The following is a 25121-nucleotide window of genomic DNA, read 5'->3' on the forward strand; positions in this document are numbered from 1 at the left end:
GAGGAAAATTGGGTGTAAGTGTGCATATGGCAAGGCGACGCAACTTAATTCCACAACGTAATTGCCACTGCCGCATTCGTCGCGTTTTAACGAACGCAGAAGTAATTACCCACCAATAATGGCCAATGAGTAATATCAACTTGAGCGAGCTCATCCAATGCGTGTTGCTAATGCTGCTGGCCAATCCGCGGCATGCTGACAATTTCCCAAGCGCCTTTGAGCACGTGGGCGGTGGGGCGGCGTGACGTCACACCGTCATGGCCGCGCCCATGGGTAACGTGGGCGACGCCGCGCCGGGTAATGGGGACACGGGGACACGGGAGTCTGGGGCTGGAGACGGCACGGGGACACGGGGCTCTGGGGACGAGCGCCATGGTTTGCACCTCTTCCCCGAGCGGCTGGTGCCTAAATACAAGCGCGGATTTGTGGCCAGCTTGAGGTGCAACTACCTGCTAAAGGTCGCGCTGGAGTCGAGTAAGAGCGCCGCACAGCACGCTGCATCGCGCTGTGCACCACGCGACACTACACACGACATAGCACACGACACACCGCACTCTACACCACGCTACACGACACACTATAGGTCACACCACACGACGCACCACTCTACACGACACACTATCGCACCACACACCATGGTGCACACTGCACTATAAACAACACCACACCCATGCGCTACACACCGCCTTGCACGACAGCATATACAACAGCACACTTCACACTAAGTAACCACGCTATCTCGTACAGATGTTTCGATACTCCCATTTTAATGCACTGATTTTATTTCCAATGGTGAAACCTGCATTTTTTTTGTTTTTTTCAGATCCGTATGCAAAACTTCTACAAGATGCTTTGAAGAGGTCGGGGTGGTACGTGGTTATTTTTTATTCGAACGCTTAATTATGTTAACCCTAACTCAATGTGTCTGGTGCCGTTGCGCGGTAGTTGGCGCACTGCGTTCTTAACCAGAGTTCGATTACTGCTATCGGTGGCGAGTGATGTCCGATCCTGAACCATTTTCCTGCTGAGATCTCCCCCCGCCTCTGTCCACCCAGCAGTGTCAGACCACTTTATCAGGAATGTATCTAAACTGGGGGAATCTGATGGGCTATAAAGCTCTTTTCCACAGTCGCTTCACAGACGTTCAGCATCGACGGGGGAGTGGAAGATCGCTGCCTTCACGCGGGCCCACTCTGTTCAGTGAGAAATCGGCACCTGCCGAGAAGCACGTTTGGCTACGTGCGGTGCGAAAAAAGTTCAACATACAAACAAATCACGACGAACGCTATCAACGCAGCGATCGATCATCCCGAGCAACAACACAAGCTGCTACACCAACAGCCATCGTCAGGGCCAAACAACGCCCCAGTTAGACACCGGGACAAGGATCCTCCGACTGAACATTGAGGGGGATTCTGTCGGGCGATGTGATAGAGTTTCGTGTCTCGCTGACTTCATGACAACAATAACGTCGATCGAGAATAGATGGGAACAAAAGTGAACCGGCAGGTCGCGGTGTGGTGGGGTAAAGTGTGAGCACTCCCCCACCCTTACCAAGACGTCTGGCCAGCGAGGAAGAGTAGGCAAAAACCCTCTAGAGGTTAAATCTTGACTTAAAGCTTTCGTGACTGCAGGAATTCATATTCTTTGGGTCTTTCGGAAAAGTCACGTAGATAGGTTCACAATTAATTAAAAAAAACACAAAAATCGTCTTCAGGTGGGAAAAAGGAAGACGGTCGCTTGTGTTGCGATCGAAACGTCGTGGTTTTTTGTTTATTTATATTAATTTTGAACCTATCTACGTGACTTTACCGAAAGACCCAAAGAATACCCTCTAGAGGTGTCCTCTAGAGCTCCCTCTAGTGGAGGCACTTCCACTGCAGTGGCGTGAGCAAGCTATTGCAGGGCTGCACCTTTGTCTTTTATAAAACCAGCCTCTGCGTCTGTTCGGCACAGCTGTGTGCTCTATCGATGTTATTGTATCCACTCCGTGCAGGGCTGGGCCAAGTTGAACGAAAGTGAAGTGGCTCAATATTGATCGATGATCGCGTCAGCACAGTTGTTTATTTCGCCTTAGACTATGCTGGATTAGACGTGATAGATCTTGTAAATGGGGCGAGTCATTGGGCGTGCTAATGCAGCTCTCATAGCGATTGTCATTTTCACATCGGTGTTGCAAATTGCTTTTAGCCTCGTATTGGCGTGTGCTTTAAGTGATAAGTGGCTTTTTTAATGTTCTGACATTTTTGCCCAATTTTATCGCAATTCTGCTTCCGACCTCGTGTCATTGAGGCGAATCACTGTACTCATTCAAAATTCTGACAGAGCAATGCAACCCGCAGTGTTAGAACTACATCCGATATCTCTTAAGTTATCTCTGGTCCGTACAATAGAGGGAAGTATTTTACAACCTGCTTTGCAAGATTGCGTTCTATCGCGGTGGGGGATCGACACATCCTTCTGGGGGTCGATAAAACGAGCACCGCTTTGTAGGAGGTAAATATTAGTTGTCCCGTCGGTAGATTTTGCCTCTGACATACAAGTGTGGAATAAAAAAAAAACTGGCTTAGAGCTGTAAACTGCTCATTTGAGTGAGGAAACCACTGACGGATGTTGAATAGAAACGCACTCGTCTTGCCAGGCTGTCGTGGGGGGTGACCGTGCCCCCAATTCAAATGTTTGCTTCACGAGCTCGCGTTGTTTTGTGCAGTACCGCGTACAGGGATCGACACTTCTCATGCGAAGAGTGCGACAATAAAGTTGCCGGGGGATTCGACTCCAACACATCACAGGTGCTTCCTTACAAACCCCCTGCGTTTGACCTTGGCCTGTGAGCATCCTGCTTTGTCGGATAATTCACCACTGGCGCGAGGCTTCGGGCCTCTCATTTAACTCTCTCGTCAAACCTTCCCAACGCACGCCACGTTATCTGGGATTGGCGGTCTGGTTTAATGATGTGAGGGTTACACACAGAACCAGTCTACAGTAGGTTTTTAACGATTAACTGCGTAAACGATTTGAAATATTACGATTTGGTGGCATATTTTTTAACGATATTTAATTCATACATTTTGTGGTATATTTATGCGAGAAGAGACTTTTGTTGTCTTTTTTCCGTCTCCATTGTATTGTTTCTCACTTGTCCAATTTAGTTTGTCTTCCATTCCGAAATGTAACACTAGCTCATCATTTGCATGTAACTTGCATAATTGTAAATAACAGATTCTTACGCGCATGATCCGATGCATGTATCGTGACCTAAGAATCGCTATTCATCATAGAATCAATGCATCCTCACATGCTTAGTGTCAAGAGGCTACTGCAGCCTATGGTCGTGGACTGCATTGGTCTGACGGCATGGTTGTGACCCTAATCCCACCCTCGAGTGCCAGCAGTTAATGAACGCTCAGCGAACAACTGGGTGTGCTGTTCACTGCAAACAACCTACCGCGGCCACTTTCTTTTGTTCACGAACGTGATGTCACTTTCACTAATGTCACCCCATGTACGCCAAGTTTACACGTAATCCCCCCCCCCTCCAGCTCTTTTGGCCTGTGGTGAGCTATGAGATTTGATGTTGGCTCACGCTCACAAAATACTGCACACTCCTGGGCTACAGATTGCGCTGTGTGTTTAAATACCTCAACGACGTTCGAGATTATTTTCAGTCGCGTATTAAATAGCTTTGTGGGAGCGATTTTCGTGCTCTGCGAAGAAGCAGCCAAAGTGGCCCACGAAGGAAGGCCAGTTGACCGAGAGGGCACGGCAAAACTTTTGTATAAAAGTTAGCGGAGCAATTGCCCATCCTCCGTCCCGCCCCTCTGTGTTTCTACATCATGACATGAATTCATCGCGGACGGCGCAAGGACACGACGCGTTTGTCGCTTGGCGGTGTGCCTGCGCCCAGGTGGTGATTTGCCAGAACAACGTGCAGAACCAGCACTACATGGACCGTGTGGTGACGCACGAGCTCATCCACGCCTTCGACCACTGCCGCGCGCACGTCGATTGGTTCGGCTCAATGGACCACATGGCCTGCTCCGAGGTGGGTCCCCAGCAGGGTCGTTTGCCTATTATCGTTTTTACCCCAGACGCAGCGTTTTCAAAAATGTATTGTGGATTCCAAAAATTCAAGAACTGGTTCCGTGACATGCGACTGAACACACGGTGACTGAATGGAGCGAACCGTCGGACATTGTGCCACACGACGCACGGTGCAACCCGAGGACACGCCAGAGAACCTGGACCGTGCAACTGCAAAAAACCTACGCGATATAGAATAAGGGGTATTTCTGATTCGTGTGTCTATTGTAGTCAAGTTTATTTATTTAATCAGGTGAGAACTCGCGGTACCAGCATAATCTCATATGCAAGAGTGTCCTAGGTTATAACAAAATCATAACGAAGTACAGCTATAAAGCAACCTATAAATCATAATATACAACTTATCAAATGAGTAATCGAAACGATGCTAAATAATCAATTCCCGTGGTGCAAGTTGGGTTGGGGCAGATACATTTTAGATCATAATGGTACAGATACAATACATTTTACAGCGGCATTAAAAGAGATGGGGTGTCTATTGTATTCAGCCACATCTGTGGTTTGTTTTTACGAGCACCTGGTGGCGTGCGATGGTGACGTGTGGCATTGGAAAGGGGCTACACAAACCGGGTGTGTGCATTATGGGTGTAAAATTCATCGGTTTCATGGTTACGTGTGCTCCCCGGTCACCACAAAAGGCTGCTGCTTTCACCACGATTCAAAAACACAGTTATTAGTCTGACCGGGAGAGTGAGTCGATTAGCAAATTTGAGAATTTATTTCCTTTTTCCCGTAATGGTTCTAGAAACTCATCCTAGCAATAATTATAATTTCCAGCCATTTTTGGATGAAGGCCTCTCTTACGCTGTATCAATCCTGGGGGTTGCCGGACCTGGTTAAGATTGCACCACCGATATCAGCGAGACAATGGAACATGGGTCCCCGAAATCCAAGCGTAGCGCATTGCTACACTGCCCCACCACTCTACCCCCCCCCTGTCCCAAACCGGTGGTCGTAATGCAAAAATGTGGTACGTGCTGAGTTTTTTGTTTGTTTACAAGTATAAAAAAAAGGCAATCGTAATTTTATTTCTGTCAGATCCGAGCTGCGAACCTCAGTGGGGATTGCTCCTTCCAAAACGAACTCAGGCGATACAACTTTGGACTGAAAGGCCATCACCAGGTACTTAAAAAAAAAATCACAGTTGCGAAGCGCCAACCCAAAACACCAAGTGGTCAAAAACATAACGGCACCTCTGAATCTCTAATAGATGAGTGAATACACAAGTACGTACGTACGTACGTGTGCTCCTTGTGGCGTTTGGTACCAATGTATGGCTCTCCGCTTTTCAAATTGCTCATTCCAACTGATTTCCCTTGGCCACAAACTGTAGTACATGTCCCGCTGAAAAACATTCGAGCTCTGCTTCAGACATGTTTCTGTGACCTCCATCCCTCCCTCCAACCAGCCAGACGGCAAAATTTTTCTTTGTATAATATAGTATTAAATATGAGTATAGCATAACACTGAAGCCACCTCGTCCAGATCTGGAGGTAAACCCTTCCACCTGCCAGCGCTCAACAGCTTCTGAACTCCTGATTACGGCCAATGCGCAATGTGGGCGACGTCACGCGAGCCAGACAATTTTTTTTAAATATAGCACGACACTCTCGCCTGAACTGTGCGACTGTAGACTGTGAAACATCGCACCTTGCACTGAGAATGGCACGAATGCAAAATCGTACGAAGCGATGATGGTCAACTGTGCCCACGCGTGCAGACGTGCGTGCGCAACCGAGCCGTCTTGTCCATCCTGGCGGTGCGGCCCGCGACTGTCGAGGAGGCCAAGGCGGCCGTGGATCGCGTGTTCGAGCCGTGCTTCAACGACCTGGAGCCCTTCGGCCGCATCCCTCTGAGCAAGAAGCACGCCAAGTACGCCTTCCTGCAGCATGAGTCACGCGACCGCTACGAAGCCAACCTCTAGTGCATCCGATGGGACGTTACCCCTGTAAAATGATTATCGTCGCCTCTTGATTACGAAGGTGCTTCGGGAAGTTAAGACGCACCCAAACCTGAAATCTCACTCTCCCAAAGCTCGTCAGCCCTGTCGTCTGCAGGCTATGATGGAGTCAGCTCTCAGGAATTTGGACTGGGAGGAGATTTGGCACTGCCCCAAGACTTGGGAGAGGAAAAATGTTTCCAGCTGCAAAATGGAGAGCACTTGTTTAAAACGCACAGCTTGAATGATTGCTCATAAAAATTACTGATTTATATATAAAATAAAAACTGGAGTATTTACTCTTGTAAATGTGATACTTGTGAAGCAGCACTTGTGGAAGTACCTTGTGTGAAATGCGAATAAAAAAAGTTTGATACAAAGAATCCATATGAAGTATGGAAAGTACGTGTATAGAAACTTAAGTATAAAATCAAAGCCACACCATGTACAACAATAAAAGCCAACTGAGAAAACCACTGGACTATTACATTTATTACAAAAGTGTTTTTTTATATCAACCCAACAAAATACCTTGTTGCTGAGTGGTATGTACAAATGTATTGAACCATATAAATTTAAACCACAAACATGTGGAAGTACAGGTTAGGTAACTACACCAGACAGCACATTCACTCATTTGAGCAATACACAGTATTGCAGATTAAATATATAATGTTAAACACACTCCAAGGCAATCCCCATGGAAGTTTCCACCAATGATAAGCCAGCTACCCATGATGACCATGCTTTCTCAGGTGACCTTTCAGCATGTTCACCACTGCAACAAAACTTTGCGATTGAGGGGCATGATTCCCGGCATGTTTACGTGAGCGTAAGAATGGATTTGAATAGCAATCTTTGAATCTTTACATTCCTAACAAAATATTCAATGGGCCAAGACGAAATGTCGTATTTGTTGGCAACACCCGATTGGCGGCAGGTTGACAGTGGTAACACTTGTGCCCCACAGCAAGACGCCCTGTGGTTCGATTTCCAAGTTGGGCACCTTTCTGTGTGGAGTTTGGATGTCTCCCCTCCCCCTGTTCTGCATTCGATGTCTGGTTTCAAATAGAACCAGCCAATACAACTGGTATTGATCTAAAATCCCAGTGCTGGACAATTAACTGCAAATTACTCAATTGGGATTATAGTATTGTCCCCGACTGCAAAAACTTGACAGGATCCTCCTAAAAAAAAATCTTGAAACTCAGTGAAGCTTTCCTGGGTAAAAAAAAAAATCGAGTTTTGCAAAAAAAAATTGGCACATAAAATTAATTATGCAATAATCTTATCTCACTTACATTATCACAAGCAATATTTATTAGCCCTATACACCAACTGTGGTACCAAATTCTGCTGTGGCCCATGAACTAAAAAGGCAGTAGGGAGTCTGCTCACTTGATCATCATCAATTACAGCAGCCACTGGCTGTATTTTAACACCACGTGATTTTTCAAATCACATTTCTCCGCTGCCATTAACGACAGTATGCAGACAGGCTTTGCCCTGTTATAATAGAACAAGATGCAATGATAGAGGTGACAGTGCTATCACAAATAGCCTTTTTGGAAGCAAAACACTTTGTTCAGTTGGGAAAAACATCCTTTGTAAGCAACCAGGTTTACAACTAGCCTCGAACTTTGCATCAGCTTGCCAGTGAATAGTTAGGGCTGGTTTCAGGTTAGGCATCTTGGGTATAGATTAAGTCTGCCATAAGGAGCCCTATGAGCAGTATGTGGAGTGCCGAGTTACATGTGAATTGTATTTAATGTCACCCAAAAAACTAAGAGCAATACACTGCGAGCCAGGTAACCTAAGTTTGATTTCTAGTCAACTAATATCAGTGGTAATGCCAGAACTGATCCTGAGCGTCCCCTTCACCAAACCATACGAACCGATGTGGTGAAGCATGGTCAAATAACCTCCATGACTGGTGTGGGAGGTCTTCATTAAGCAGTGGATTGACACAGTTGTACACATTAGGCATGCTTATAGGCTGTGTCCCAAGTTGTAATACACGAGTTTAAAGTGTCGTTAATGATAAAGACCCTGAAGTGACTGCATGCACGTTGCCATGGCACTGCATCGACATCATCGTGGGGCCATCAAACAGTACGGCAGTCACTCCACAGTGACATCACTAGAACACCACGGCGGTGCATCTGATAGTCAATTAAATTATATTTTCCCATGAACCAACCCTCAAAACTCATGTTAAAGACCACTTGTGACACAACCTACATGTGCAGCCGCAGAAATATTTAGTTTTTTGGGTTGCACCGTCAAACTCGTGCGGCAAGCTGCCGGGTTGCGGCAAGGTGGATCGTGGGGTGGAGTCCCCGTGTACACCCTCACTCAAACTCATCCACTTCGCCCACATAGTGACACATGTCGTCGTAGCTGAGCTTGAGTAGTTGGTCCGACTGGCCCGTGAGCTGCACGGTCGCCTGGCAGTTGTTTTTGTCCCTGTTCAAGATGAGCCCCACCTGCGGAGGTTGTCGCACACAAATATTTGGAGACCGTCAGAGCTAGCCGCCGTAGTGCTGTGAACACCAAAAATATAAGAGAAAAACTACAGTAAGGAGATCAGTCTTCATCAGTATAAAATATCTCAGTCGCAAAGGGGGTTAAATACACGTGGTGAGGTGGAAGGACGCTTTCGTTTCTGGTTCTTTACAGTGTCATCTGTGGCTCACTGCTAGGGAAACTAATGAAAGTCAGTTGTGTAAGATCACCCAAGACTGTTGCGGCTATACACAAACCAATGCACATATTTGGGGTTGCAACAAATTGTAACCTTCAATGACGAGTACCGACCTGTCCTTTGTATTTCCCCAGTACCACCATGACATAATCCTTGTCTGTCTTGGGTATTATGGTCTCCAGCATGGACTGCTCGATTCCTTTAATTAAAAAAATCCACAAGTAAGGCATGTAATACTTTACAAAAATATTAAAAATTACTTTTAAACAATGTCAAGGAAATTTTATTTTAACGATTTTAAAAGTGCCTTTGTTGAGGTGAGGAGAAAGCAGGTGATGGAATACCTTCCAATATCCGGCCCTCTTCTGTCCTGCAAACGCATATCTCTGGCGTGACCACATCATCCACCGTCATCTGCCAGGAAAGAGGTAAACACAGTTCATCAAGAAGTAAAAGGTGCTCACCAGGGTTAATCATATTCCAATTCTCACATCCCAACATGGTCTGCCTTTCCATATTTCCAGTCGTCTTTGGACAAACATCCCAATGTAGGACTACAGAGCTTGGGCAAGATCTGTCTTAATATGAATGCACTCTGCCCACCGCGTGCCACACATGCAAACACACAAAACCTCTTCATTTGACTTGCTGCTCTCTACGTCACTGAGATTTCGGTTTCTAGAGCAACTAAAAGCACGTAAATCAGATGATTAAGCCGGTCCAAAATTAAATATCCATACATTTTATTTTGTTGTACCACCATTGGACACGCAGAAAATATCACACCAGTGCTGCAACCTTGTGGCACACCTTTTTGTTGTAGTATTTGCCTCCCTTGTAAAACTTGTCCACAAAACGGACCCGCAGGTCCCTGCGCAGCCAGCGCGGCTTGGAGGAAGTACTCGCAGCCACCACCTGTTTGCTGCTTTTCCTAGAGCAGAGAATGAGTGGAAGTAAAATGAAAGCACGGTCAAATAAAACACATTGTACAACCAGATTGAGGTTCATGCTATGCAGTCGAGGGCCAAAGTTGTTACCGGCCGTCGTCTTTATCTTCGTGTTTCCTCTTTTTGCCGTGCCGGTCGTCGTCTGTCGGTCTGCCGGCTTTGCTCCCGTCATGGGAGTTCTTCTTACCCTCATCCCTCTTGCTGCTGGAGCGACTCTCCCGGTGCTCATCCTCCCTTTCCCTCTCTTTCTTCTCCTGCTTCTCTTTCTCTTTGTGCGCCTTGCTTAAGCGACCTGTGGGCGATTCAGATGTAAAACTGTTACAGGAGAGGATGCAATCGGAGCGCCACTCCCAAGCGGTGTGATGCAGCAACTGTTAATCACGTACTGAGATCTTTGCTGTACTTCTCGTACTCCTCCTTGTTCACCAGACGCGTCGCGTACTGGCTGATGGTGATCACGTTTCCTCCGATCGCCAGACGCAAAACCAAGCGTGCGTTGTCTGGGTCCAAGCCATCCACCTGGCGAGGCAAAGTTAGCAATACATTCCACAACCATTCCAATGTTCAGAAAGTTGCACAGAAGACAAGGCGAGTTTATGGGTTCTTATTTCGGGTTGTTAATTTTTATTAGTGTTTTTCATAATCGCATGCCAACAATGAAAAAAGTTAGTAATAATTTTACCACACATATCGAAGTGTCTTATATGAAAAATACAAGTGCAACTTCCCATTCGAACTTACCACACGGTGAGTGCCTTATGATGGCTGCCGCTAACCAATTACATTAGAATGCGCTGTGCGGTTAGAATGTGCACACCAATTTCCTTAAACGTCAACGAATTCCATAACTTTCAGAAATAACCCAATCCATATCTGATTTTCAAAAATCTACTGTTTCATTAATGAAGTGTAGCTGCTGTTACCTTCGCATACAGGTCCTTGTGTGGCCCTTTCTCCACAACCACAAACGCGCCGGCCGCGTAGCCCTTGGGCTGCGCCTCTGGGCGCTTCTCGCCCGGCTTGAGTGGCCGCTGAGGCTTCATGTCCTTGAGGGCATCGGCCGCCGAGCGGTCCGCTCCCAAACCCAGGCCCTTTGGCCTCACCTCGGCTTCAATAGGCTTCACGTCTCTGTGCGCAAGAGGTACACGGGCGTGCAGAGTGTTTAAAGAGGTGTGCACACCAGACGTGTAATGATTTACACCACTACCAACCCCTTGCCGATTCGATGAGTTTTAACCATTTTGGATTGTCATTTAATTTTCATCCTTTGCAGTCATCTGTTCCATTTTCCTCATGATACATAATTACATGAATTACATATATTTTACATCAGTTGTGATACATTCGGACACATTTTTCTATTTTATGAGTATAACATTTTAACTGATGAATCGATATATTCCCAGTCCACATTACAGTGTGCAGAGTTTGGTAGTTTTCTGAAGCTGTAAGACTGCTGCTGCAAGACTTACTGTTTAAAAGTTCTGCCAATGCCTTCCCCTTTCTTCCAACCCATTCCTCTTAGCATTGCCAAGCCATACGCCTCGATGGGGACTGCAGCGTAGTCTGCCTCCGTTGCCTAAGAGAAGGAATGCAGAGCTCATTAAAATGCAAACACGCAAAGGATGACAGAGCATGAAAAAACATTTGAAGATCATACTGACTTCAAAATCCTCCGTGGACTCTCCACTGCCTACCTCTCCCCTCTCATCTCTACGTCCCTCAAAAACGTATTCTAACAGACACCTGACACTCATTTTTAACCACCACTCCAGCCATCTCTGTGAAGCACTCACCGACTCGGGTCTCAGACTGACGTCCACTTTGTCCCCATCCTCGTATCCCTCAGGAACCTTGTTCTGCATGAGCAGTGGGATCGCGAGGTTTTCATCAACCTTCTCACCCCCATTCTGCAGTTCTTGGAACCTCCGTGACTCTGCACAGCACACCGACCCATACAAATAAAAACATTGCAAACAATGCAAAGTTATTATTTTTCACAGATAAGGCTCAATGAGCTATACAGCTCTTTTATAGAAGCGACCTGGCCACAAACAATGACGTGGCTTATCACGTATAAATGTATAGCAGCCAAATATTCTTAAGTGCTTTTCTCGGCACTAAAATTACTCTATATTAAGTCCAAACTGGAAAGTCCCACTGTCAATAATTTGCCTTTGACAATGTGATCGTATATTATTTAGTTATCCAGGGAAGCCTCATTGAGTCTCAAGACTCTTGTTAAAGAGGGTCCTGCACTGGAAGATTTGGCCAAATACATTCATGAAATTGTACTTCAATCCCATACTCAGCCTATTTGTGGGTTTGATAAATCTACGATCCACCAACCCATTCGTCAAAAGCTCTCGATTCCAACCATTAACTGCCATACCTGGCTGATGGCTCCCAACACTCAAGTTGCCTTGTCAAATATCCAAGAGCATTGCTCTTGCAGCCTGCCCACCACAAGTTAAACACAACGTCTCCCTAACCTTCCAGCAGCTCTTGGATGGCCTTTGATTCCACATCGTCCTTCTTTTGCCCTTGATTCTCTTGCCCCTCCGTGGTATTTTGCTTCTCCAGTGCAGGGCCCACATAGCGGTTCTTTTGGATCAGTGGTATCACCAGCTCCTCTACTTTTTCCTTGGATTTGACGCTGCAAACATTGGAAACAAAAAAATGCACTCTCAATTTGTATCGACATGGTGCCTTGACCATAACCACATCTCAAGATACTAACGAGTTGGGGAATACTGCACACACTCCTGTAATGGCTTGCCATGTAACAGCGCTCTATTGTAATTGTCATTCAGGAGTGGTTTCCATAATTCAGTCCTCGCGACCTATCAGGGACCACCTTTCAACTTTTATCAAACCAAACCAATCCACTCAAAATATACACGTGAAGTAGTTACACGACGCATGCATCTGATTGGTAAACAAATATGTAACATCCTCGATATTAATTTAAATCGGCATTCTAAGGTCGGACACAATATAGTGCACAGTGTAGCCGTTGCTATGTTAAGTGTTTAGTCATCAAGTGCATAATACAGTTTTTTTTGGGTTAGATCGCGTAAATATAAATGTGTTGTTAAACCCGTCACCACCCGACGCAGCTAATTAGAACGGTTTGTCAAGTAAACAGAACATGCCAATTCATTACTAGTACAGCACCGGTGTGTTGGAGAGCAAATCCACAACTTTTACAATTTGAGTACGACGTTTCGCCAGTAATTACAACCAGCTTCATCAGGCGACAGGCAGTCATCAAGTGCGCAGTGGTTGGTGTCTTCTCAGCCCATGTGCCGAAAGATGGATTGTTGCATCGCAGTCGACGGCTTACAAACTTCACTCGGCAGTGGATAGACTAGGCGCCATAACAATTGTTAATCAGGGAAACTAAGTAAAAAAACAAACTCACTCAGTATGAATGAAACTCAAGCTGATTAATAGAATTGCAAGGCGTCCCTTCCACTGCCAACCCCCCGCGCTTGCCTGCTTAATACCCCCGGTAACAGTGCGCATTGCGGGTAAACAAAACCAGGCAAGACGGGGGGGCCCGTGTCAAGACTTCTAATTTTAGGCCGCGACGCTCGCCCACTTCGCGAACCTCACGACCTCCTTCCCCTCCACGCCCGTGACGAAGTCCGTCTCCTCGGCGCTGGGCTTCTCATCGTGGAGAACGGACGCCTCCTTGACCCTGGAGCGGTCGATCTTCTTGCTGAAGCCGAACGACACGGCCACCTTCGCCCCGGCGTCGCCTTCGCTCGGCTCCATGTTCCCAGCGGCGCGCGACATCGGCTGATGACGTACGGACGTTTAGCGGTGACGTCATGAGCTGTGACAGCCAATCAGAAGGCAATCTCGTTAATGTGATGCAACTGGCGGGAAATTCAAATGTGAGTTTACATTGTTTAATGTACAATGCCAATTGTCGTCTCATTTATTGGTGCCATATATTCTCCCCAAACGACGCTCATTGTTAAGTTGACGTTATGTATTAGAAATGGTTGCATCTAACCCAGGACCCACATCTGACAGAGAGAATGCTCTTGCCCACACAGTTCAAGCAAGCTTGACTGCTGATTAGACACTGGATTTCAAATCCGACCGATGGTTTGCTTGGTTTGAACTAATGCTGTTGAAATGATGCACTCTCACAAGGCAGTGCGGCCCATGGGATGTGTTAAAAACATTGGTTTTATCTATGGACTGGAGGTGTTATTGTCTGCTAATTTATAGCTGGAAGGTAAGATGATTTTAACAATGGAATGCCACGCCAAAGGGAGGCAGCTCACTATAGCGATGACATCGTTTTGTTTATCGGAGCTACGTGGATTGTTCCACCATGAGACCGTGAAATTGTGACGGCTTGGGGAAGCCTTCATCCAGCAGTGGATAGATCATGACTCATCTTGATGACTGATTCATGAATATACTCTAATCATCCTTAAATCACGATTGACACATTATAGTAATGATCATTGACATATGATTGATAAATTTTGGTGATCCTAATAACTGCTACATTACTGTTACGATAAGAAATTATTACACCATTTATGGAAAGAAATATGATCGATATAGAAACGTACACGTCATAAATGCTGATTGTGATTATGGCACCAGATGATGGTCGATAAATTACGACTGACTGCTTTTTATGATGACTGATAAATTATGATGCTGCTAATGCCACTACTATATGAATGATGAACACTTACTAATGCTTAACGCGTAAGCCTTCGCAGCCAATATGATGCATAATGGTGATTTTTTAGGTCAGACAGCCTTAGGAAAATGTGTGTCGTAAGCCCTCCTCCACCCGACACAGCCAATGAATAAAGTTGTCACTTGAATAAACGTGGCAATGCTCAGTGACTGTGTTACTGATTCAGCACCACCGACAATGTTGGAGAGCGAGCCACAACACCTAACAATTGGGTCGCCTAAATTTTGATTTAAAGCTTTCGTGACTGCAGGGATTCATATTCTTGGTTCTTTCGGTAAAGTCACGTAGAAGGAAAACAATAAAATAATAAAAATATGAAACAATAACATTCTCACGACGTTTCAACTGTTTTATATTTGTATTATTTTATTGTTTCCCTTCTATGTGACTTTACCGAAAGAACCAAGAATATAATTGGGTCGTCATTCGACGTTTCGCAGCTCATTGCAACCAGCAACATCATCAGGCAGTTGCCACATTTTTGGTTTCTACAACAGCCTGGTCGTGCTGGTTCACGAATCACCAGCCGAATGAACTTGATGAACAATATTAAACAACGATGAGTCGATGACGATCACCCTTGGCCGACTGCTGCTTCTGCTCTATGATCACTGTTGCATTGCTTATGGCGTTATTTTGGTGATTTCGAAAAGTTTTTTGGTATGGCCATGTTTGTGTGTTGTAGTGCGGAGTTAGACTGATGGCTTTAATCTAAGTTGTCTTGTTGTTGTTTGACTTGCATCCCACTGGGATTTTTGCACAGAGCGTTGTTGTACGGTGCTTTTTTTCTGGAAGACTTTGCAGTTTTTTCCTGGATTTTTCTGTTTGCGCATAGTCACTTTTGTTGTTCAGGTTTTTTGTTTGTTGCGGTTGCACCCGATTCAAGAGCCGAATGGCTCACAGGGCTATACCAAATAAATGAAACTGAAATCTCTGTCCATCCGCCAGGTGGCCTCCTAAGAGCCCTTTCGCACAGCCAACCAACCACCCCAACTCCATCATCAACAACCGTGGCTCAGCGTGTTGGGCCCTAGAGGGGGCGCCAGTGGCACGCACGTGGGGTCCTTGCTGGCGGGACGGCGCTGGGAGACGGGACAAGGGGGTGGTGGTGGTGGTGAGAGATTCAGGAGGGAGGAACAAGAAACTGAGAAGAGGAGGAGGGTCGAAGCCATTGCGTCTCGGCGTGCGGGCGGATACGGCATTAGCACTGCGGGTCAGAGTGGTTGGGTCACCACCACCACCACTACCACGCCATATAGCTTAGCCACTGCGTAAGTACGTGTGTACGTACACGTTAGAGTACGCAGTCATTGCGAATCGCACATTATTGATACGTGCATACAGTGTACGGCGAGAAGACTGCAACTTTGGAACCGGGAGCGCTGCTACAAAGTTAATTTGGGTTTGATTCAGGCGCCGAGTTTTGAGTAGCGTGTGCGCGACAACTTCAGTGATGCAAACCAAACTACAGTACTGTAGTCAGGCAGATGGACGTATGAGCTTTGTATTCGTGATGTCTTGTAACCATCGAGACCACAAGTCTCTGTTTTAAAGGAAGCTCTCGAAAACGTAAACAATCGCCTCGATTCGGTGAAGACTTGCGAAGCTGGCCGCAGTCAAGAAGGGTCCCTTCAGTCGTTCATTGAACAATTAAGTCCCTCCATCGCTCCCTTTCTCGGACTATACTGCCGGATTATTTGTGCTGGATACCACGAAGGAGGGCCACCCTTGCCTGAAGAATTGAGGACGATGGGAGCCAGATACCCCCTTGGACATCATCACCAAGCCCGCATGGGGATCTCCTCGCCTCGATGAGAACCCAGCCGCGGGTCCCCTCTGCGTAAACCTCCGTCGCCTCCTCCTACCGGACGTTGTGGACCCGCGAACCCCCCTGGCCCCACTGCTTGCCGACGCAGTTGGGGGCTTCGTGTCAGGCTGACATTGGGACCGGGTGAGGCCGGGCTTGAGGGAGACCTCCACCACAGTCATCTGCAGGTGAGCGAGGTGCCACCATTCAGTTTTTTGATGCACTCACCTTTCTCCTTGACTTTTGTCCACGAATGATGTTGAGATCCATGCGGGAGGGGTGTTGAAATGGTGAGGGATATTGATGTGGGTGAGGGATATTGATGGGTGAGGGATATTGATGTGGGTGAGGGATATTGATGGGTGAGGGATATTGATGTGGGTGAGGGATATTGATGTGGGTGAGGGATATTGATGGGCGAGGGATATTGATGTGGGTGAGGGATATTGATGGGTGAGGGATATTGATGGGTGAGTGATATTGATGGGTGAGTGATATTGATGGGTGAGGGATATTGATGGGTGAGTGATATTGATGGGTGAGGGATATTGATGGGTGAGTGATATTGATGGGTGAGTGATATTGATGGGCGAGGGATATTGATGGGTGAGTGATATTGATGGGTGAGTGATATTGATGGGTGAGTGATATTGATGGGTGAGGGATATTGATGGGTGAGTGATATTGATGGGTGAGTGATATTGATGGGTGAGGGATATTGATGGGTGAGTGATATTGATGGGTGAGTGATATTGATGGGCGAGGGATATTGATGGGCGAGGGATATTGATGGGCGAGGGATATTGATGGGCGAGGGATATTGATGGGTGAGGGATATTGATGGGTGAGTGATATTGATGGGTGAGGGATATTGATGGGTGAGGGATATTGATGGGCGAGGGATATTAGATGGGTGAGTGATATTGATGGGTGAGGGATATTGATGGGTGAGGGATATTGATGGGTGAGGGATATTGATGGGCGAGGGATATTGATGGGTGAGGGATATTGATGGGCGAGGGATATTGATGTGGGCGAGTGATATTGATGGGCGAGGGATATTGATGTGGGCGAGTGATATTGATGTGAAGCATATTGATAGGTGACGGATATTGATAGGTGACGGATATTTATGGGTGAGGGATATTGATGTGGGTGAGGGATATTGATGGGTGAGTGATATTGATGGGTGAGGGCTATTGAGGTGGGTGACGAATATTGATGGGTGAGGATATTGATGGGTGAGGGATATTGATGTGGATGAGGGACATTGATGTGGGTGAGGCATATTGATAGGTGAGGGCTATTGATGTGGATGAGGGATATTGATGTGGATGAGGGATATTGATGTGAGGCATATTGATTGATGAGTGATATTGGGAGGTGGGGGGCAGCGTACGTCGTGTGCCACCGTGTCTCCCATCAATAATTGAACAACCTCGATAGGGACTCGTGGCTACTCGACATGGGGTCTCCATGGCTCCTTGTCCGCCTCAACTTCAACACCATTCTCACTCCTCGCCTACTGAGACGAGTGTTGTGCTTTAAGGGTGACCCGTGAGGGTGCTTGATATTAAAATTTGTTTGTGGCTCAAAGTACCATGTCATGTTTTGAATGATTCCGTTTGGTTTATATATGCGTGGTTTTACCAGTCCGATCACCTATGTGACCTTTCTGTACCTGAAGGTCTCCCTGTGGTTGGGTTTATGCTTGGGCAGTGTTGTAAATACCTCGTCGTGATTACCAGTGTATGTGGAGAATAATAAGTTATAAAAAAAAAGGCACGGGTCTGTTTCATCACCAAAGTCCTTAAGTCCATCAGCCTATGAGACTTCTAGCAGCGTCTGTTTAAGCCTGGAAATGCTGCACCGGTTTCGCTTTTACGAGTCTCATCAGCAGCGTGTGGCCACGTTATGAATTTGATTTACGAGGCCCATAGGCCCGATGGACGTAAATGATGTGTAAATTAAATGTGGTGCCTAAACAGACCCATCTGACGTGTTATTAAAGCGCTGTATTCGCAATCTACCAAGACAGCTCACTAAAATGTTGTACAATTTTATTGCGAAGTACTTTGCTTCAGGGGTACACGTATCATTGGAACATGTGCACGCGTTTTCTGTGATCTACATTCATGAGTTTCAGGTTAATGGCCATCCCAGTGATTGTCTGATTGCTATGGATGGGTGGCACAACACACAGACACATCGTGCCATCATCAACACCGACTTAAGACTGCCCCCTCCGTTAACACCGCCACAAAACAGACACAGTAGGCGAACATTTCAAGCTGTGGCCCTCCGCGAAAGGGGAAGAAAAATATAGATTACTAGTTTGCTACATTGTCGACAATTTCCCAAAATGGCCAATAGTACACGCTTATGTTGTTAACGCATTTGTGCTTTGCACGCCTACACCGAAGCAGTTTTCTTTGACAACACAAGCGTTCGACATTAGTTTGCTTGTTTTCCCGTCGTCGTTTGAAATGTTGAAAACAAAACATGAACTTGTGAGTAAGTTGAGGACGTCATTACACCACAGTGTGGGTTGGGATTTTCCCCACCGCAAAGTGCGCTGCTGATGCATTGTGGTGGCTTGCTCACCTTCTGGTCTGACAAATGGCACTTATGCATCGGTCAAAAATACCCCATAAATAAAGCTGTCACATTGCCAATATTCCATTTGTTTACTTGTTCCAACAACAACAACTTGCAGTGACCACCAACGCTGTTCCATTGATCATTCTTATTGCCACAGTGTTACTGTATTGGTGGAATATTGCTGGCGTGGATTCGTAATGCACGCACGCACGCCGAGTGGGTTTGATGATTATGACAGCTAAAAGGTGGCCTCGTAATTTGTGTCCAAAATTGGGAGCGCATGAATCACTCAGCTGATGACAAACAGGGTGGTCTCGTTGGTTGATTGGTTAATCGTTCACCCAGCTAATTATTTTATCAATCGCAGTGACTCGGCACTGCGAGCGAGAGGTGTGTGTGTGTGTTTGTCACAAGTATTTTGTGAGCAGTTAAAAATCTACTCAAGTGGAAGATGGGGTCGTCCATAAATGACGTCACGCGATTTTGGCCGATTTTTGACCCCCCCTCGTCACACGGCGTCACGAAAAGTCAGACCCCCCCTCAAATATGACGTCACAAAGCTCTGCCCCCCCCCCAAACCGTTGTTACATTTTGAAAAAAAAACATGCTTCAAATCACTTTAAACTATTGTCATTGTAGTGCGAATTTAATGTGGCGCTGCACTCCGATGTTGTAGGAGAAAACACGTATTACAAAGGAGGCATTGGAAAGCTGAAATTTAGCATAAAATTCACTTGGAAATATTCAACGTCTAACTAAAACTGCAGATGTTCAGAATATTATATTGAAATTATCTTATAATTATAAAATATTAAAAGTAATTATAACTATAACAAATACTTGAAACTTTGTAGTAGAACGAAGCAAAATGGGAGAGTACATTTATAACAATCACATTCATTCTCCACAGAATGAAAAGCCCTAGTAGAATCATTAGAATCAAAATGTTTAATAACAATTATTTAAAAAAAATTACAAAATGTATGCTTCTCCATTCTCCCATGGAGAAGCAAAATTCTCCTTCATGGAATAAATAAAAGGTGACCTTAGTACATTTAAATAATCAAATAGTTAATAATGAAAATTAATCAAAATTAGTGTTGTTATAACAAATCTCTTGTTTATATTTATTTAAAGTTGCGCATTTTGATGTGACATCACATTTCTCAAACCCCCCCTCCCCCTCTCGTCACACATCGTCACAAATGTCTGACACCCCCTTCCCCCCCTAGGTGTGTGACGTCATTTATGGACGGCCCCTTGTAATTACACTCCAAAGACAATGGGAGATAATTGCATAGCTTGTAAGCAGTGACATCAGCATCTTGATAAGTTTTAGAAGCCTTGCGCCACTCATTTATTTGTGTGTATTGTTAAATATGGTGTGGGCACTTTAGAGTTCTGAGTAACACGATGTATGTTGAACTTTCGCATCGTATGAAGCCAACCGTGCTAATCGGGTGCGGGGAAGGACAAGAAACTAAACATTAAAAATCAGTTCTAAAGATACAATAGCGTTCGCAGCGTTGCACACAAAGGAAGACATGCAAATCGCGAGATAACGTGAATGAGGAGGATATGTTTATTGAGAAGTTAGGGGGAGGGAGGTGAGAGACAGGTGGGATGGTTGGAAAGAGGGCTTTGGATGTGTAAATGAAGACCGTGGAATGGATTCAATCTCATTCACAGGCAGTGCAGGAGAGGAAATTATCCAGACTGAACTTTTCACATGAGAGTCCCCATCTCCACTGCTGGATGAAGGCCTGTTGTATGCCATGTTTGTGATGGGTGTTGTTTGACCATGCATTACTTCATCACGCTGATCAGTGTGGGTTGTAGAAGGGGGTGGGGAGCCCAAAACTGGTTCTGATATCACTTGCTATTGATGATGTCAGATGTACAATTCCGCTCGGCAGGTTCAAATATATGTTATAAATAATGTTTTACTAATACTGCTGGAGCTTTTTTTCGTCTCAATGCGTTTTTATGTTGAATAGTCATGCTGACATCATCGTTGGATTAATTACTGCCGTGATGATGACCCACCAGCGAGAATGCAGGGGATAGGCCGTCCACACCCAATTCGAGGATAGGGCCGTTTTCTCAGCTGTGCAGGGAAACCTGTGCAAAGGATTTGCCCTTTTAATTGCGAGCACTCGCACTGAGTGTTGAAACCAGCATACTTGTGTAGACATGGTTATGGGCACAATGATAAAGTTCCGAAAGCAAATCATAGTTATGATAATCCGTACTAGGCTAGTAATTTCTGGAACTGCATATGGTGTGTCCCCCACCCCGTCAAAAAGTTGGGGATAGCTGCTCCCTCCCTGTATGTTGGGATACAATACAAATGGGATTTACATAGCATCTAAATTGGGTCACCCCTCAGGATGTTGAGCTGAGTGGGAGCACACATTGTAGTAGGATAAGAAGTCAAAGGTGGAGGAAAGGAAGGTCTTGAGCCTGAACTGTTGAACTGGTGGCAAACACAGGCTGTGTGCAGAACATGCGCAAGAATAGGCACTTTCTTCTAGACATGCAAAGCATGCTGGGACCATGTGTTCTGCTTTTTACTATCGAATACACCTTTATTTGCGTATTACTATGATTGACAAGAGGCAGACTGGGAGTTTCGCCAGAAATTCTTGGTTGTGGTATCACAGTGTACGCATATGGGAGTAGAGCGAGATAAGAGGGGAGACGGAGTTTCAGCGGCACCACGTAAGATATATGTGGGAGGGCAGCACATGTACAGCCCTTTTGCCAGTCCACTGCTGGATGGGGCCCTCTCCATTTTATGTAGGTCGTGAGGGTTATTTGACCAAACTTTATGTTGCTTATGAGTGCAGATTTGTGAAGACGGAGCATAACACGTTACGACGTTGGATTTTGCACACACCATATTATGCTGGCCGCGAGCAACCTACAACAACCGTCTTGTGTTCGTCGGTGACTCATCCGCCCCGTGTTGTCCGCCGTGCGCAGGCCAACGTGGGCCCGGCCACCCCATGAGAATGTCCAAGGCGCTGAGGAAGAGGAATCACTGGAGCGGGCGGCTGCGCGAGGCCGTGCTGAGTGTCACCGCCACTCCAAGTGGCGCGAGGCTTGTGCCGGCCCTATCCCTGCTCGGCGGTGCCGAGGTGGCGCAGTTCCCGTACCTGGCCACAGCGGTGGACGAGCAGCAGGTGAGGCTGCCTGCCGAGGGGGCCCTGAGCCTAACGCTCGTGGGTGCGCGGATAGTGTCGCACTTTTTTTGTTTGGATCTGTAACAATTCGCTCCACGTGTTGGGAACTGCAGGAACTGAATGTTTCACATGCCTGGGTAATTTTTCAGGATCTGAGTTTAGTTGTTTACGAAACTGAATTCACTTCCCGAAGAAGCCCCCAAGCACGTGGAGCAAAATGTTAAGCAAAACGCGACACGGCCACCATAGGGCTTTACAGCACAAGCTCAAACACCTACAAGTCTCTCGGATTTCTCTTCACTTGATACAGTAAATCTAGCTGTGACGGTCCCACCTGAAGACGGAGACTTGTGTTGCCTCCGAAACGTCGTGATTTAATTGAGTTATTTTCATTTATTATTATTTTATTTTATTATTATTTTTTACCTACGTGACTTTACCAAAAAAACCTAAGAGTATGTGACAGGCCTGTTCATCGCATGCCTACTACATGAGCACTGTCCTGACACTCATTTGACCAGAGACTTGTTCATATTTGGCGGCTGAAGTTCCTGCTTTGCGTTCACCCCAGGTGCGAGTTCTGGCCGGAAAGCTGCAGGCCGGTGACCTGCTGCTGGAGGTAAATGGAGCGCCCGTCGCTGGGCTCACGTCACGCGACGTCACCGCTCTCATCGCCGCCAGCCCCAGTCCCGTGCAGCTCAAGCTGCTCAAACCCGGTAACAACTCTCACTTTTCACTTACAGCCCTTTATCAATCCACTGCTGGATCAAGGGCTCTTCATGTTGTGTTTTGGTCGCGGAGGTTGGTTGACCGCACTTCACGCTGGTCAGTGCTGGTTGCCGGATAAAGAGAGGGAAGTCCATAACCAGTTTGCATATCACTCGCCGTTGATGTTGGCCATTACTGAAAATCTAAATCAGGTCACTGGGATCATAGTGCAATGCGCTACAAGCCTGGTACGTGACACAGATAGTCACCACGTGTCCTTGTGTTATTATTGAAGCAGCAGCTTGTTTGTTAAAGAACACGACAAGAGCACAACTGGAATTCATGAGAACATCGCAGAAAATCAGAGATGTGAGGGCAGTGCAGTTATGAAATAATCCAAAGTGGAACAATGGAAGCAGAGATGAGACAGTTGAGAATGTCTTGGATGGTGGTGAATTGTGTTGTATACTCTTTGAAGGATGTTATGATTCATCAATTATATCTGATGCTTTGGATAAAATTGTGGAAAAATATATAAAAATAATAATTGATTATTACTTACAAGATATATGACTCTAACTTCGTGAAAGAATCAATTGTTATGTCTATGTTTCTTGGAAACTGTACAGCCACTACAGAGTCTACATGCATCACAATGGCTATAAAGAATTTATTCATGACAAATCATAGCAATTCATAGAATCAGTGGAGGGGGTTAATCATTATATCACTGGTAATAGGTGCCATGGGATTTCAGATCACTGTTTGCACTTGCCTGTTATCAGCAGCTTCGGCAGTGCAGAGACAGCTGTTTGTGGTGGAGTGAGCATACACTATTTCCTCACTGCCCCATTCATATCTAACACTCGGGGCCGAGTCTTTCTTCAACAACGACAACCACAACGTTTAAAGCCACGCATGCTCGCCCGCTCGACTGAACGACTTTGTGCGGGCGACTAAGTGGACACACACAGACTCGCGTGACCCACCCACGAAAATCCAATTAATGCGACCGTCGCCACTCGCTGCATTAATGAGTGCTGCCCGCCAGCGTGACGCGGCTCTGCGAGTTGCGACTTGATCTCACGTGCGGGAGGCGACGCCACGTCTTTGTATAAAACAACGCGGTGTGGCCATCGCACGTGTGTTTGCCTCCCCCTTCCTTCCCTGCGTTGGGAGTTGGCGGGATGTATTGGACATCCTACTGAACATCTGTGACCTACTGGACATCTGTGGAAAAAGAGCTTCATAGCTCATCGGATTCCCCCAGTATAAATAAATATCGTGATTCCGTATTTGGGTCGGGTGTTGTTGTTGTCACTGTGTGGCTGTGTCGCTGGACTTTGCCGTGAAAATTTAGAAAGGTTTGCTGCTGCGAGCCGCTAGTTGTAGCCACTGATTAATCCTTCAGCTGGCAATCATGTTCCGGCAGATGTGGAGTCATAGACGTAAGAGAGGTAAGTTTTTTGTCATTTAATGAACACTTCAAGATGCTTTTTTGTCAAATTATTTGATTAATGTATTTATTCGCTACCTAACGCGAAAGGGTTTATTCTTAAAACAAACAGTTTTGGAGTTACACGTAACTCACCATTATTGTCTCGCTAACTCTTAATGTTGTTGCCTAGGCATCTAACGATTGCAACCTCTGATTTAGTTGTCAAATCACATGGATAACCTATACAATAACATGAGTATAATACTTTTTAAATTAATTTCCATTGTCAATATTTGTTATTCCTAAGCATAATATTGTTGCCCAGCCATGTGGAGATTCTCCACTCCTGAGACTCGTTCAGTTGTTACAACGTTTGGATCACTATTCGAGGTCACAATTCCAATCAATAATACTTTTATTTTGTCATTTGTAATGCTGCGTCTTTATAATTCGTCGTTTTTTTGGTCATATTTATACTCTCTAATTCGTTCCATTCGCCTAAAATTACTCATCATTTGCAAATGACAATTAGTCATTAATCAGTTTTTCATGCACAGTTAGATAGATGCCTGTGTATCAAGAGTTTACAAATCAATGTTAATCGATGAATCATTTCACGTCCATTATTGCGCAGTGATTTCCCAGTTGTAAGCATCTGACATGTTTCTACTTTTTGAACCTGGGCGTGACAACCCAGAGGTGTGTTTACGTTTAGCCTGGCGCTCTCAGCGCCACAGCTGCAGACACACAAGCTCAGGATGTACCGGCACTACCAGTTAAGCTCTTTGGCTGTAATTTTGAGCTAAATACCAAGATCACCGTTATTGTCCCGCCCCTCCCCCCTGTAGGCTCTTATCTGCGCGAGTGGGAGTGGGGGGTGGTTATCACCTAGCTGACGGCTGATTACGTTCATTACGATGTCGACTGGACATGTGTGAAAAAGAGCTTCATGG

The 25121-nt window shown here is 45.8% G+C and overlaps 3 protein-coding genes across 8 annotated transcripts in view; 2 read left to right on the forward strand and 1 right to left on the reverse strand.

Moving 5' to 3' along the window:
- Positions 1–222: 222 nt before the first annotated feature.
- ATP23 (ATP23 metallopeptidase and ATP synthase assembly factor homolog) lies at positions 223–6506 on the forward strand. Its single transcript, XM_078861085.1, has 6 exons — positions 223–474; positions 824–869; positions 2711–2792; positions 3908–4045; positions 5143–5226; positions 5825–6506. Exons 1-6 carry the CDS (start codon positions 258–260, stop codon positions 6026–6028), a joined length of 771 nt encoding a protein of 256 aa, XP_078717211.1. The 5' UTR covers positions 223–257; the 3' UTR covers positions 6029–6506.
- Positions 6507–6532: 26 nt separating this feature from the next.
- GPKOW (G-patch domain and KOW motifs) lies at positions 6533–13491 on the reverse strand. Its single transcript, XM_078861086.1, has 11 exons — positions 13308–13491; positions 12187–12350; positions 11491–11630; positions 11167–11273; positions 10618–10822; positions 10081–10213; positions 9785–9986; positions 9558–9678; positions 9092–9161; positions 8861–8946; positions 6533–8529 (listed from the first exon to the last, which is right to left on the reverse strand). The coding sequence occupies exons 1-11, from the start codon at positions 13472–13474 to the stop codon at positions 8395–8397; spliced, it is 1530 nt and encodes a 509-aa protein (XP_078717212.1). The 5' UTR covers positions 13475–13491; the 3' UTR covers positions 6533–8394.
- Positions 13492–15596: 2105 nt separating this feature from the next.
- Positions 15597–25121, forward strand: part of LOC144934860 (membrane-associated guanylate kinase, WW and PDZ domain-containing protein 2-like) — a 69873-nt gene continuing 60348 nt past the window's right edge. For all 6 annotated transcript variants that reach the window (XM_078861097.1, XM_078861098.1, XM_078861100.1 and 3 more), the window contains exons 1-3: positions 15597–16424; positions 21823–22022; positions 22594–22738. In XM_078861097.1, the coding sequence (XP_078717223.1) occupies positions 21846–22022; positions 22594–22738 (322 nt within the window). In that variant the 5' untranslated portion in view covers positions 15597–16424; positions 21823–21845. The remainder of the gene's footprint in view (positions 16425–21822; positions 22023–22593; positions 22739–25121) is intronic.

Source organism: Lampetra fluviatilis, chromosome 11, assembly GCF_964198595.1.
Source record: "Lampetra fluviatilis chromosome 11, kcLamFluv1.1, whole genome shotgun sequence".
Classification (NCBI taxonomy): Eukaryota; Metazoa; Chordata; class Hyperoartia; order Petromyzontiformes; family Petromyzontidae; genus Lampetra; species Lampetra fluviatilis.